This window comes from Corvus cornix, chromosome 2 (assembly GCF_000738735.6).
Source record: "Corvus cornix cornix isolate S_Up_H32 chromosome 2, ASM73873v5, whole genome shotgun sequence".
Taxonomy (NCBI): Eukaryota; Metazoa; Chordata; class Aves; order Passeriformes; family Corvidae; genus Corvus; species Corvus cornix.
Window position 1 is genome coordinate 57,582,456 of NC_046333.1, and position 14,967 is coordinate 57,597,422.

Consider the following 14,967-nt stretch of genomic DNA (forward strand, 5'->3'; position numbering starts at 1 on the left):
GCTGGATTAAATGTTATAATTTTAATTTCTGAAAAAAAAAAATGGATTGTTTTTCCACGTATCATAGGTTTAGGTTTTAGAGAAACCTTTTGCAACAGTAAAAAGAATTATGTAAGAAAAAAATTTGTTCATTTCTCCAAAATAATAACATTTCTGTAACAATTGCTGTATATTTCTGATGCACTCCATGTCTCGATATGTTAGGCTATGACTTGTTGTTTGGCATGTGTACTGTTCCAATTCATTATTATTTTCAAACTGAAAGCCAGAATCTTAATTCTTTTTCCCATTTTTTTTTTAACCAAGCAAATTGACATTATGGTGCACTAAGTTTCAAACTGGGAAGGAAATCAAAATCTGACACAAGCTATTAAGATCCATGATTCTGTCAATGAATTGAATACTCAGACTCAAATTATATAAAAGTAACACAAAACTCAGAAAAGATGGTCATTATGGGCTGATGAGAAGAATTAATGTTGCTTTGAAGTAAAGATGAGATTAATCTGAATAGTCTGGATTCCTTTTGAAAGGTGAAAATTACATTGTAACTTTTAGGTAATATTTTTGTATGCAAATATTGGTACCAATCACAGAATCACAGAATATTCTGAGCTGGATGCTTGGGTCCAAATCCTGACCCTGCACGGGACACCCCAAGTCTCACACCATGTGCCTGAGAGCATTGTCCAAATACTTCTTGAACTCTCAGGCTTGGTGCTGTGACCACTTGCCTGGGGAAATTGTTACTTACAAACTGCATTGGTTTACCCCTAAACATGATATCACTTTACCCTATAGTTTCTTAGTTAATTATGGTTTGATATTCACACAATCCAGGCTAAGACTGGAGATCCAGGGCCGGTTCAGAACACAAGCCATACATTGTTTTTCTTCTGCCAGGTATGATTTAATACCCTGTTGAATACCACAGATCCTAAATGGAAAGTGTAAGCACACATCAATGGATTGTGACTTTTCAACGTAAGAATTTAGGTGTCTGTTGTGAAGGAAGCAGGACTTGGAATCCATCAATATGCTAAGGGCTGAAAACAAGCCAAGAAATGCTAACTATAAGCATAAAGTATGTCACAGGGTTCCACGGGGTGACTGTCAATTCCTCTATACTTACACACTAGTTAAAAGACTAGAATTTCTCCTGTGCCGAAAACTTTGATATCTGGGATTTCTTTATTTTTTAGTCTTAGTGGGAGAATAAAATTTGGAAAATTTATTTAAAAAGTAAAAGTATCAAGTGGCTTGATGTTAACACATCTAAGTAGCAATGCAACATAATGCCTTAAAGTTGCAATTTTTGTAATTCCTGTATCTCAAGAATGCAAAAAAACAAAAAAAGTTGGGGTTATGTTATAATTAATACTATGAAAGTATTATTACATGCCTTACAAGAAATTTTGAAATGTATTTTTCTAAAGTAACACTGCTGAAGCAAAGTGTGTCAATCTTTATGAACCATTTCAAATTGATTGAAACTAAATGATGTCAAATTTCTGTAGTAAATATAGTTTTGATCTTCTCACATTCCTGAGTAATCATTCCACTCTAAAAACATTTCCTGAAAAATTAGTATTTAGGGTTTTTCATTTTGGTTTGGTTTTGGTTTGGTTTTTTTTTCAAGAAATATGTGGTTTTTTACTGTCCCATCACCTGCATTGGTATGTTTGTTTGGTATTCACATGCATGTCACCTACATTTCTCTATTCCCTTGAAATCTAATCTGAGAAGATTAAAGAGCCCTTGTATTTTTAATGGCTTCTGATGAAGTCTAATTATTATAAAATTGTAAAAAATGTGAAATGATAATCCATCTGGGTTACCTCCTTTCTTTTTCCCTTAGAGACCTATTAAAAGATGTTAATTAATGCATTTAACTAAGCAAGGATAATAAATGACTCATCTCACCATTTTTATTGCTGTCTTCGTGATGCACAGATATGTTTCTGTTTTGCTTTTAAATATTTGTTTCCGCTAGGAATGCCCCTTAAAGATGTACAAGACACATTGTAAGGTTCCTTGAATACAAACATAGCTGATTAGCATGACTTAAAGCTCCACAGGAATCAATTGTGCAGATACATTCTTGCATATTAATTACTGCTTGGAAGGTGCAGACATTTAAAAATGAACAGAACTATAATAGATGCAGATTCTAGACAGATGTTTATAGTGCGAGATATACTTTGTGGATGTCAATGGGATTAAAAGAATTATCCTTTTTTCAGGTGAGGGAAAGTTATGAGCAAGTTCAAAACTTATGCAGAAACCAAGAGAAATGTAATTTTTTCTATGAACATTTAATATTTTGCTAGCACAGCTAATTGCTATATTCCCAAAAAACTGATTATGGCACAGGACTGCCTCAGGAAGATAAGTACAGATGTGTCATATCCTGTGGAAAAGGTTCCTTAATCTGTCTGAATAATACCTTATTCTAAAAGTCATTCCACAAATATGAGTTCAAGTACTTGTGAAGACACAGTCATTAAAGCCAATCATATCACTTTGCCTCCCTCACCTCACTGTTTGTAGATACTGTAGAGCCTGATCTTAAAATGACAAATCTACTGATTTAACACAAAACCCCCAACCAACCATGCAAAGTAAGTGGCCTATACTCAATATTATGTAATGTTTGCCAGTCTCCTGAAGCTGGCACAGGAAATAGAATGTATGTCTGCATTCAGTCTTGCCCAGTTCTTGCTAGTTCATCATGAAGAGACAGTTTTGCACGACTGGTAACATTTTGCAGAGGAGCAGGTAGAAAATATGCTGTTTATTCTGCTTCTTATGCCCTAATATCTGGTATTTAAAAAATGAAAAAGGGCTCTGAATACAGAGATGTTAAAAAGGACAACAGCACCCAATATAATTTATCTTATTTATTGAAAAAGACAGGCACAACTCCAGCCTGGCTGCCCTAAAGGTTAATAGGGAATAATAATCTAAACATAAATATTTAGGTTCTACATGCCTATCTCATTAAATTAAGTAATATTGTATGTTCTGCATGTATTAGCATTTCAGAACTCAGAAGCAAAGAGGAATATGTTGATTTTGATAAGGCTTTTATGCACTAGGAAAAAGAAGTATGACTGTCTCAAACCCATTTTTTTAATTGGAAAGAAATGTTTCAGAAAACCTTTTGTTTCAATTTTTTTTGTTTCAGTTATCATTGCCATGTTAAACAGTTGTAACAGAATGTTTCAATTAATTTAGTTTGGGATCTTCTTCTTTGTCTATATTTGAAGCAAAGTTTGAAGCAATGGGAAATTATTTGAACCAGAGATGTTGAGTTTCCACCCGATTAACTGCACCTTTTGTCTAAATAGAATTGAAGAAGAATGTATTTCTTCATTCTCTGAGTGAAGAATTATTGTACAAAATTAAAACCTAAATTGATATTTTAAGGTGGAATTTCATTTTTTTTTGTGGTTTGGCATAATCTTTTTGGTTTTGTTTTGGTTTTGTTTTTGTAATCCTTACAATTCCTTGCTTATTTTAATAAACCATCCATTACACTGCATCAACCATTCCTCCTGCTAGGAAAATAACTTTTAAAACTTTGGTAATTAAAAAGTGTACCATCTGAGAAGAACAGAAAGAACAATGACACAGGCATTAATGAAAAGCACTTCCTCTAACTGACATTCTGGTTATTGCTATGTCTTAAATGCCAAAATCTGATAGTACAGTTTTGTAATTCCTTATATAATGAAATGCTTAAGAAATATTCTACAGTCATTGGACCATCATTAACAACTATGAAATTGGATGTCCCATGGGTTTTTTCCCAATTTAAAGAGGGTTAAATTGCTAATTTACATGTTAATTAGCATTCATTCTAAAGAACACCAAATGTAATTCCATAGCATCTAGCATTTAACAATTTAGCTTATCAAGACGTTAAATTCAAAAGAAGCTCTGCATTATTTGCAAGACTTTTTTTTTTTTTTAAAAGGGCTAATGATGAAAGGAATCTCATTATTCTAAGTAACATGCAATTTAAAAAAGGATGAATGCTGCCAATTTATTTACTTTATCACTGAGTAATAAGAAAGCAGCAAAGCACTGGCAGGGCAGCAGGCTTAACAGCTCTTTATAAAGTTCACTGATCTGCACAGACTGGTAAGTTTAAAATAAAGAATTGTTTCTGGTGACATTTCTTTGGAATGTGTTGCCTCTAGTCGCTCCTAATCACTGGAGTGTGCTCAGTGGTATTTGGTAATGCTGCTTCTGCTGCTGCAGAGCTACTGTGGTACATGCACTTGTTCTGGTGTGCAGCTGAAGCATCTCTGTGTAGCAGACCTATAAATACAAGCCTCCTCTCATAACATTTAAGAAAATATTGCATGATATTATAAAGCAAGCATTCACTTTAAAAAAAATTCAAACTGGCAAAATAAATGTTCTTAGTACAGTGAAGCCACAGAATTATCATGTTGTTTATGTCCTGCTATGGGCATATGTTGTACACTATTCCTTTGTTTAAATGCTGATGTCATCCTATTTTGCTTTATGTTACCCTTACTTACATTAGTTTCTGTGATGTGACACAACCTGATTGTCCATTCCCCTGAACTGCCACTTCAGCATTTCAAAACTGCTGGATTGCAGGTGCTCTGAAGCACAGCAGCTGTGATGCAAACATGTTTTTTGAAAGGCAGGATTTCTTTATGTCTAAATAACAGAAAGAAACATTCAGGACAAGAAAATTTTGGTCTTATATTATCTAGCAGTAATAAAAGATGAAAATGTATGTGAAAACAGCATTATACATTCAATTATTTGCTTTTTTCCAGATTCCAGCCATTTTTTTTATGTTGTGTAAATCCTTTGTATTATTTTCAATACAAAACTGTTTGCCAGTACAATATCTATGGCCCTCTCTTTAACAGAATTAGACTTGTGAAATGTGGCCTATTCACTCAATTCCTCAGCTCTAAATGCAATAACTTAGACATGGGTGGCTGTAAGTGGCTGACATTAAGTTTCCTACTGTGCTTTATTCTGGTATTTCTCCACATTTATGGATAAGTTCTCCTGGTCCTTTGTCTTGTAACTCCTTCTTCTCCCTTGTCTTCTAATTTCTGAGTGACACTTGCATACCTTTCTGTTCTTGCAGTTTCTGTCCACACCTATTTCCATAATTGCTTCCCAAACCCACTTGTTCTTCTGTTTCCCCCTCATTTCACATCATCCGTTCTTTTGCACGCAGCAGCTTCATCCCTTGCACAAAACTGTTTAAATTCTAAAGTACAATCCATCTTCAGTACTGAGTCAGGGATTTTTCCTCAGTGAAAATAACATGCAACCTCAGATTAAAGATCATTAGAGGGCAGATACATAAAAGTATCAGATTGGGGTGTCCCACCAGTATTGATTCTGAAGCCTTCTCACTTCTTTATTCTTGACTTTGCAAATATTATGTATTTTTACTGTCATTTACTAAGGCTTGTGATCCATAAAGAAAATTTCAGCCCGATACATAAGAGCAATAGAAAGTTTGTTCTTAAAATACAAAGTGTTTGTATATAATTATTCAATTATAAGCATCATAATCAGTTCTGTATCTAACAATCCAGTACCACGGGGTAATATAGTTTGTAATCAAAACTAATTTAGAAACCAAAATGATGAATGAAAGAAGTTCATTCACATGAACAAATCCTGAAAGAGTGAGAAAAACTTTTAATTATGGAAAAGTCAGTGTGCAAAAAGCGTAACTATTCAGCAAGAAATTATCAAAAACTTGCTCTTCAGGAACAGCTACAGTCAGAGTGGAACTAATTTTTGGAAGTATGAACAAGAACGTGCACTAAAATTCAATGTATGATGAACAGCTAAGAAAGTGTTAAGATATAACAGAAATAAGAGAATGTAATAAATGCCATAGGCATAAGCAGCAACAAGAAAATCACTGGTTTCACAATGAGCAAGAGAACAGTGTGTCTTTAAGGCAAAAATACACCGAAATGATAGGGTAGACTATAGAAATGAATTCTTTGCTTTTAGCTTTGGTGTTCGTATAAAAAGAAACTAGAGTAGATTAGAAATGTAAAGAGTATATTGTTTCCAAGGGAAGAGAAAGATGTGCTTAAAAGAATAGAGCAGGGAAAATTGAATTGTTATATGTATTGTAGAATAATGAATAAATAAAATAACAGTTGAGAATTCCTCAGCATCAATACCCCCAAATACAAAAGAAAAAAAATGTTGCAAAGAAGCAGAAGTGTCTCACAAATTTAATATGGGAAGAGGTGATAATTCTAAATAATTGTATGCTGGAGATAGTTAAATATAAACTGGTAATAAATTTGTCTAAAGTTAGAAATAAGCAGGCATTTCACTGAAATTAAAGAATACTTTGTGGAAAAAAATCTGTGAAACTGTTGACTATATTGAATCATATCAATATTCTGATGTATGTGTCAAAAGCATCCAATCTGACTAAAGATATTTATGGTAAATATTCTGGAGATGGAAATATAAAGAAAATAAACATATGAGTATCCTTCATTTTATGCATTCAAATATTTTAATTTATTTTTGGGAAGCTGCTTATAGGCATACCTCTTAGAAAGTTCAAAATTGTTTTCAGGACTGGGCCTAGTTTTAAACCCTCTAAATTGCACACATATAACAATTCATGCATTTGATAGTTGCTTCTGAGCATAGTAATCCATTGGTAGTTAAAGAGGGCAGTAACTACCACATATACAAAATTCCTGTATCATTTCAAGCCACTTATAAACCAGCTGTTTGAGGGAATCTAATATCATGTTACTGCTTCTCTTGCTTGACTCCTTTTCTTTAATCTTACTAAGGATGTGAGAAATGTCAAAGTTTTCTTACAAGTATGCATTTATTTCTTGACAACCATCAAACCAAGGTGATTTTTGTAAGTTACAGGAGTAGAATGCTGGTGACTGCAGACAGCACCTCTTGCTAACTGAGAGCAAGAAATTATGAGATCTTTTACCTTTCAGGTTGTTTCCTGAGGAGGCCACAGGGTACAGACCCCATGTGCAAAACTTGGCCCTAAAAAGCAGGGCCAGTGTCCTACTTTGAAAGGACCAGCCTTTTAAAGGCCAATATCTGATGCACAGGTACAGGAGCAGGGGCCACAGGGAAGGACCTCAGCCCTGTCCACATGGGAGCGCCAGAGGAATAGGGGGTCCACCTAATTTTCAAAGGGAAAAAGCAGAGACTACACAAGCACACACAGTAGCGAGCCTTCATGCTGGTGTAGTCCTGTCTGTGATTAGTGTGTTCTTACAGCTAAATACACGTTACTTTGTCCATAAGAAGATTTCTTAGTATGTTTGCCTAATTTCCCAGATCCTAAGGTGAAATTCCTCAGATATTGCCAAACTAGTTCTCTTTCCTCCAAATGAAAATTGTTTGAATAATAGAGATTTACTTTAGAGCCAAAAGACGTGACTTACTTTTCCCTCCAATAAACATGGAGATGCTGGAAAAAACACCCTCAAGATGAACTAACAAGATCTCAGCATTTACACTTATTCCTGGAGCTTTCTCTGAGTTAACTTATCAGTGCATTTTCTGGGTGGTAGCAGCAATGCTAGCTAAAATGTAAGCATATTTTCTAGCTTTGATGTTTAACAGGAGCTAAATCTCTGCCTGAATTAGAGCTTAAATCCACAAGCACCATAAAGGCTTAACAGTAAGTGGCAACAGCTGTACACACTAAATCAGACTCTCAAGCCAAAAATATAACCAAATGCTAGTATGCATGGATATAAATACTGAAATACAGGTACGTGCATGTAAAATAGAGTAGAATGAAAGTTCTGTTTGCTTACTTAGTACTGCCTGCTTCAAAGACACTAAAATTTATGTTCTGGGGTGCTTTTTATAGGTTTTTGTTTGTTTGTGGTTTTTGTTGTCTTATGAGAGAATGTGATGCATTTAACTGTATCATTAAATTCTGACAACAAAACTAGAGACTTGCTTTGTCATCAGAAACCCCAAGATGGCAATACAGTCTTGTTTTTCTTTGCTGCTTATTTCTATTATTATTATTATCATCACAGTTATTATATTGCAGTACATGGAACAGATTTGTGATTTTCTCATTTGCTGACATCTGAAAACCTTGCTGATTGCTAAGGATTATGTATACAAAATACTGAAAGCTCCAACTACTTTGATGTTAACTGAATGGATGAACACTGTGCATGACCTGGAGTTATTAAAATATTCCATTTAATAATGTCAATTAAATAGACATCTCTGTTCAAGTTTGGCTTCATTTTAAAGATGCACACAACATGGGTTAAAAGAACTACTCTTATATGTTATTTTCAGCTTAGCCTACTTCCACATATATTACATTTTCAGATAGCAGCCTGTCTTGGTTATCTGTATCCTAATCATTTCTGAATTTATTCACACCAGGACCTTTGTGCTTTTCAGTGTTCAGGTAGCTTCAGCAGAGCCAAGGTACCCCGTTCTGATTCAGTTAACTTCTGCTGCAGAGAATACCGCGAGCAAGCGAGAGCAAGCATCATTCACCTTGATGCTTGAGGAGAGAAACTGCAGATTTATCAAATGGGCTACTCCCTGTGACTGCTGCCCCAGACTTTATAAAGTCATAGAAAAAAACACAAAGAAAAAAGCTGTGATTTCAAGTGGGTTAGCTGATATGTGGTGGGCCAATGAGACATGTATGCACAGGGCTGTATGGTGACGAAAGTTTCTCCAGGAAGTTCACTCACACTCCTGCCCCAGCCTTGTTGAGTATCAGGCTTAACAACAGATAGCTCAGGTAAATCTGGGTGGGAGTGCAAACTTGTAATCAGATACATTTTCTGTGTTCAATTTATCCAGCCCTGCACTAAAATAAATTAATTTCCAATAGCAGGTAATATCAGTGAAAAATTCTTGTAGTGTGTCAGGAAATATGTTGAAAGTAATGCTGACAAGACAACCAAAGGAATAAAAATTGCTTAATAGTCAGACAATGTTACTCAAAAATAGATAAATAATATTGGAGCTCTCCAGGGTCATTACAATGTTAGGATATAATGAAGATGTAGGCATTGATCTTTGATGGTCTGTCAACATTTTATGCATATATATGTACACATACATCATATTTTATAAGTATGAAGGCATGTAGCAAGCAGAGAGAGAGAGAGAGAGAGAAAGTCTGTCTGAGTATACTGCTTTAGAGTAATCTAACACAGAAAGACAGCAGAAAGACCAGTTATGCAAACAAGGCCAGACTGTCATCATAACATTTTGCAGCCACTGAGGACAGGGAGGGCAGTGGCTGGTATGCCAACTTCTAGGTCCAGGACTCAGCACTTCCTGCCATAACAACTGGTTGAAATCATCTATAAGAAAATGGATCACAAAATTAATTTTATGAAACCACAATATTTGGAGATTAAAGCCATAATTCTCTGAATAAAATCTGCTTCCTCTGGAAGACAAACAAAAGACTTATGATTAAGTACTCAGTGCAATATCCTTGTTTCTGCCTTTCTATCTTCTCTAAACATCATTGCCACTATAATACAAATTGTGAAGTAGTAGCATTTAAGTGGGAAATCACATGGGAGGACTACACTGTATTGTTACTGAGATGCAAAGAGTGTCTTATTTTAATTTACTCTCCATTAGAAGAATGATATTTAGAACATATCCATGCTGATTACTAAAGCTACCCTCAAATTACTGCTGGGAAACAGAAAACCTATCTTCAGAGGAAGAAGCTCTTGTGGTGGCTAATGTCCCTCCCAGAATAAACATTTTGGAACTGAGCTAACTAAACCCAGAGAAAACCATAAATTATTTATATATATATATATATTATATATATATATATATATATTTTTTTTTTTTTTTTTTAAGATTACTCTGAAAACAGCATGAAGAATAGAGGCTTTTCTGTGACTCACTATAAAAGTCAGAGAAAAGGGTACATCCACACTGTTCCTAGAAGCAAACTAATGCTGTTCCCAGACTTGGCTGACCAGGTAAGAAGTGAGATGGGAGAAGAGACTGAATTACCCTGTCACATCAGGAGGGTAGCTAGCTAATCCTGCACTAACTGAGCTTCTGAACTACATCTGAAAGGGCAGGATGAGGTGAGCTTGCACTGCCAGTTGATATTCTGTATGTGTCGTGCATTTCTGTGCAGACTCTTAGTTTCCAGCACAATGTCTGGCAGCTTTTAAAGGAGGAAATTTATCTGAAAATTAAGAAGGGTTTTATTCCTTAAACAAGCCCTTTTATAACAGACCTGCCAAAGCCTACCCTGCCCAGCAACCCAATCATAGCTGGTGCATGAAGTAGGCTGTTTGATTTAGCATAAACTGCTTTTTGTAGGGGAAGTGTGTGAAGAGAAAAGAGCAGAAATGGCTCAATTTGAGTTCAGATGCATTTCTGATGACTTAAAAAAACAGCTGAAGGGTGAAAAATTCCTTTGTGCAGCAAATGGGGATTTATAGGGATTAGAGTCACATGTTTAGTATCTGGAAAAGCATTTGTTTCGTATTATTATGAATTTTTTATGGATTAATTAATGGAATGGTGATGAGAGAAATTGCTTTTGATTTAATACATAAATACATAACTCTGTTTTGGGAGCAATGGGACAAAAGAGTCCCATTATTACTCATGGGTAACTGACTGGGGTGCTTGAATTCAGCAGGATGGTTCAGCATGATGAGTGGGCAGACCTTAGGCAGCTTTTTAATGAAGTGCTGTGATAGATGCACACAAAAAAATTCCAGGGTGATTTACATCCTCTGTGATATTGCAGAAGACAATAAGATTGCTTTCAGGGAGAGTGAGGACTTTTGCCTTTAGCATTGCTCATTTTTTTCAACATTATTATTTCTAATCCTCTATCAGAAATACCTGCAACTTCTAATGATTTCACATCTCCTGACCCCCATGAACCCACAAGTGTGATCACACAGAGGACACAAATTCCCTGACAACTTGGATGCACGCAATACATGAGAGCTTAAATGCGAGCACTAGCAGAAATACAGGAGAAAAAATACGTCTGTAGAATCTAGTTACACGTGCTTAGCATGTCAGGTCAGCAGGTATGATCTGTCACTTCAGAGGTTCAGAAATGTTCATTCCTGAACTTCACAAACCATTTACTTTAAATTCTAAAGTGTTTCTATGAATTAATTGCATTTTCCTTCCATATTGCCAACTGAAATATGGATTTTGCTAAAATTGGAGGAAAATTAGGATGCAGGAAATAAGGTTAATAGGCACATATGGATAGGGTATACCTACCACGCACACATGTGATAAAACTGATGCAAAAACAGTGATAAAAATTAGTATTTATTATCTTTTTCCAGGAATCCAACATCTCATTAGGGATTATTTTATATCATGTTCTGCATGCAAGGCAAAATGTATTTCACCCTGAGAAACATTATGAAACATAGATTTTAACTCCAGAAACAGATGCTTTAAAAAAAAAATAGACAAACTCTTTTCTGCCCTTGAAACAGCACAACCAGCTTCAAACAGCATGGTCATATGCCTTCTGCATCCAGAAGAGGGACCTGGTTATTTGAGGAAGTGGTCTTTCCCCCATCCATGGTTTTTAAGTAATTCCACATTTAAATATACCAAATTTAGTGTGGACATTGGTATTAAGCATGTATCTAAAACTACAGATGGAGGTCTTTCAGTCAGAGTAGCTTAAAAGAAATTGTGATGAAGATGAATATTTTCCATTTTACTTTAATGGAAAGGAGCAAGTTAAAGTTGAAAACATCAAGTGATGAATTGTCTTCTACTTGAGTGAATTTAGAAACCTCCCACAATCAATGAGGAAAGAAGAGAGACCACTGTAACATGCAAGACATTTGTCAAGTTTACCTGCTTGTGAGCGTGGTCATAAGAATTGATGTGGTTGTCAAATTCCTGGTGTTTGTGGTACTGCTTGTCACACAGTTCGCAGTAGAAGTTCGCCTTCACATCCTCCAGGGCCTTGGCTGCAGCTTTCTCCTTCTCAGCATAGTCCTGCAGAGGCAGAAGCAAAGGGAGACACTTCACCTGAGCTCGTGAACTCCTGCTTCAGCAGCTCTTTTCATCATCCACTGGACAAGCACTGGACAGCTAAAACACCAGACTCCATCCCAAACATGCTAATGAGGTTTCGGTCTTAAACTGGATTTAATAAGAGAATAGTTTCTTGAGGAATTGTTCTTACTACTCATTGTAGGTTCTGCAGCAAGAAAAGTAGAGAGGAATGGGGTGCAGAGGAAGAGCATCAGGATACTGCCTAGCTCCTGGGCAGGGAAGCCGAGCAGTGAAGAATAAGTAAATTCCCAGTGTTAACTCTCACACCAGCCCTAGATTGCCCCAACATCTGTCCGCTCTTTCAGGTACTATTGCTCACAAGAAATAAACTGGTTTAATCTGATACTATGGCAGATTTTTTTTTGTTTTCTACTTTCTACCTTCTATGAAATATTCAGCGGGGCCAGGCAGCAGATTGCTATGGCTGGCTGAGATTTCCCTGGAGCAGAGAGCACTGCAGGAGCCTTTGCCATTCCTCCCTGTCCTTCCCAACATCTGCATGAGGAGACACATCAACCCACCTACCCAAACTGAAAGTAGCTCTTGCCTGCCTGACACAGGCCACAACCACTGAGGAGAGCACTAGCTCATATCTAGGCTCATGCAAACGCAGCTGAGAACAGGGAAAACACAATTAGTTCCTGCTTAGTCACCCTCCATATCTCCCCCGTGACACAAGTGATTGCTATGGAGAATCAAATACTTTCATTTCAATATACAATATTAGGTAAAAAAAGAAAACTTCAAACATAGGACCCAAAAATTTTTGAGCTCAAATTAATGCACTTAAATAAAGGGCCTCATATGCAAAATTGGCAGCAGCCTTTGTCAATCTTATTTCTTTTAAAAGTCCTTCATTATATTGTTATTATTATGGCACTTCCTTAAACATTTTGCATTGAAGTGCAAACTTCTGATGTGGAAAACAAGAACAAAAAAGTTGGTAGAAGCTATTCATTTTATATTCATATTGACAAGCTGATATTTCTTGAGTGTATGTAATATATTGCCAGGGATTGCAGTAATTCATCATTTGCTGTATCGTTTTACTCTCCTAAAGAAATGAGTACTTTCTGCTGCCAGGCTTCCCATGCTGTGCAGTCAGTGTTGTCTGCTGTCCACATGCTTTCACCACTCTTTGCGTGACAAACTCAGAGTACACCAAAGCTAGGACACACTGCACATCTGGGACAGCCTGCTCCTAGCACATCACACTGCCCAGCACTGCTCCAGGGACCATAGCAGGGTGGAGGCGAGTGTTTGGGTATGGCAAATCAACATGAACATATATTTTGAGCCCCTCAAAGGGGGAGGACTTTCTTAATGAGTGACACAGTTCAAGTCTGAGACTTGGCCAAGCAACCGGATGCTTGGCACGTGTCAGTGTGACACGCTGAACTTTGCACAGCTCTGTGCTGTGAGCCCGTCTGCTTTGCCTTGGTCTTTGCACCCTCAGATTGGTGTGAGTAGGTCTTTTTTGCGCCATAGTTTTAGAGGCTGCCTTTGCTAGTGAGATTAACTTCATCTAAATTTGGCTGTCTAGAAGTTAGGTGTATGGGTAAGACAGCTTCCTCTGTAAGAAACAGAAAAATGCTAGACACTGCCAAATGGTTATTAATCCCATCTATTTCAAAACCCCATTTTAGGATGAGATTAAATTCTCCAGAGTTTCTACCTCTCTCTGACCACTGCAAGGCTCTAAATTACTAACCTGGCCTACATCCTTAATTCTTAGATTGCTGAACTCAAAGATAATAAATTCTATATTGTATTTCTTTAGATTCAATTCTAAATCTCCCCATGAAACTTGCATGAACTGACCTACTTGAAGACAGTAAGTCAAAGGGGAACGCTGTGCCTGGAATTTTGATTTTACATCTTATAGATGATACAAATGACATGCCAGTCCCTCCCAGAGGGGAAACATCCAAATAAATGTCTTTCCTGCAAGCATATAGCTCAGGTGGGTCAATGAACTGTAGTACACTCAGAAAACAACTAGCCTGAGCTAAGATTTCTCCAGTTGAGAGACTGCTCAGTTATGGTAGTTAATACTTGATTGTATCAGGAGAAATATTCTCACAATCAAATAGTTAAATAGCTTTCATTAGTTATTTAAATTTACTGACCCCATTAAAAAGTGATACTTTTCAGCTTATGCTTCAGACCCATTGTTTTGCTAGCATTAATTATTCACCAGGCCTTTGATATAATTAAAATGCATAAATTAGAATGTGGATGCAATAGTGTTAATTATGCAGAGATGTCTTCCCTGAAAGTCAAGTGTTGGAGGCAACATATTTTTATTCTAAACTGGTAAAAATGTAAGTTTCACACTCACTGGAAGCCAGCCAAAGCATAATTGTTTTGGGGCAGGGGTTGTACTTCTTTTTTTTTTTTCCCCTTGGTCTGAACTGTCAATTAAATGTTTACAACCTGCTCCATCTTTGCTTCTGCTGAAGGAGAAGTCTAATTGTTTGGGGTGAACACACCACCTTACTGTCTGTAAAGCACGACTGAAACTGCTGCTCATGAGCATTCCAAACTGCCAACTTCATCTTTCTCAGCAGAAATTAATACAGTTCCTTTCACATAAAGATGTTTTAAAATAGCAACAAGGCAGCTCCCAGGTGCATCCTAAGATAATCACAACTACCTCCATTGCCTTATTGCTTAATTATGCTTGTCTATCTTGGCGAAAGATGTAACTTCCTGCTTGCTTATCGATCAGATGCAGGGAAATTGAATGCCACATCACATACTTTAGAAAGATCATGCATTTTTCTTTCTCTACAAAGACATAAGAACTTCCTTCACTACTGCAAATTGTGCATAGTCAAATGAATTTTCACATTCAGA

The 14,967-nt window shown here is 36.4% G+C and overlaps 1 protein-coding gene across 2 annotated transcripts in view; it reads right to left on the bottom strand.

Annotated features, from left to right (window-relative positions):
* Positions 1-14,967, bottom strand: part of ZNF804B (zinc finger protein 804B) — a 233,613-nt gene that overhangs the window by 21,769 nt on the left and 196,877 nt on the right. For both annotated transcript variants that reach the window (XM_039549470.1, XM_019285870.3), the window contains exon 2: positions 11,905-12,048. In XM_039549470.1, the coding sequence (XP_039405404.1) occupies positions 11,905-12,048 (144 nt within the window). The remainder of the gene's footprint in view (positions 1-11,904; positions 12,049-14,967) is intronic.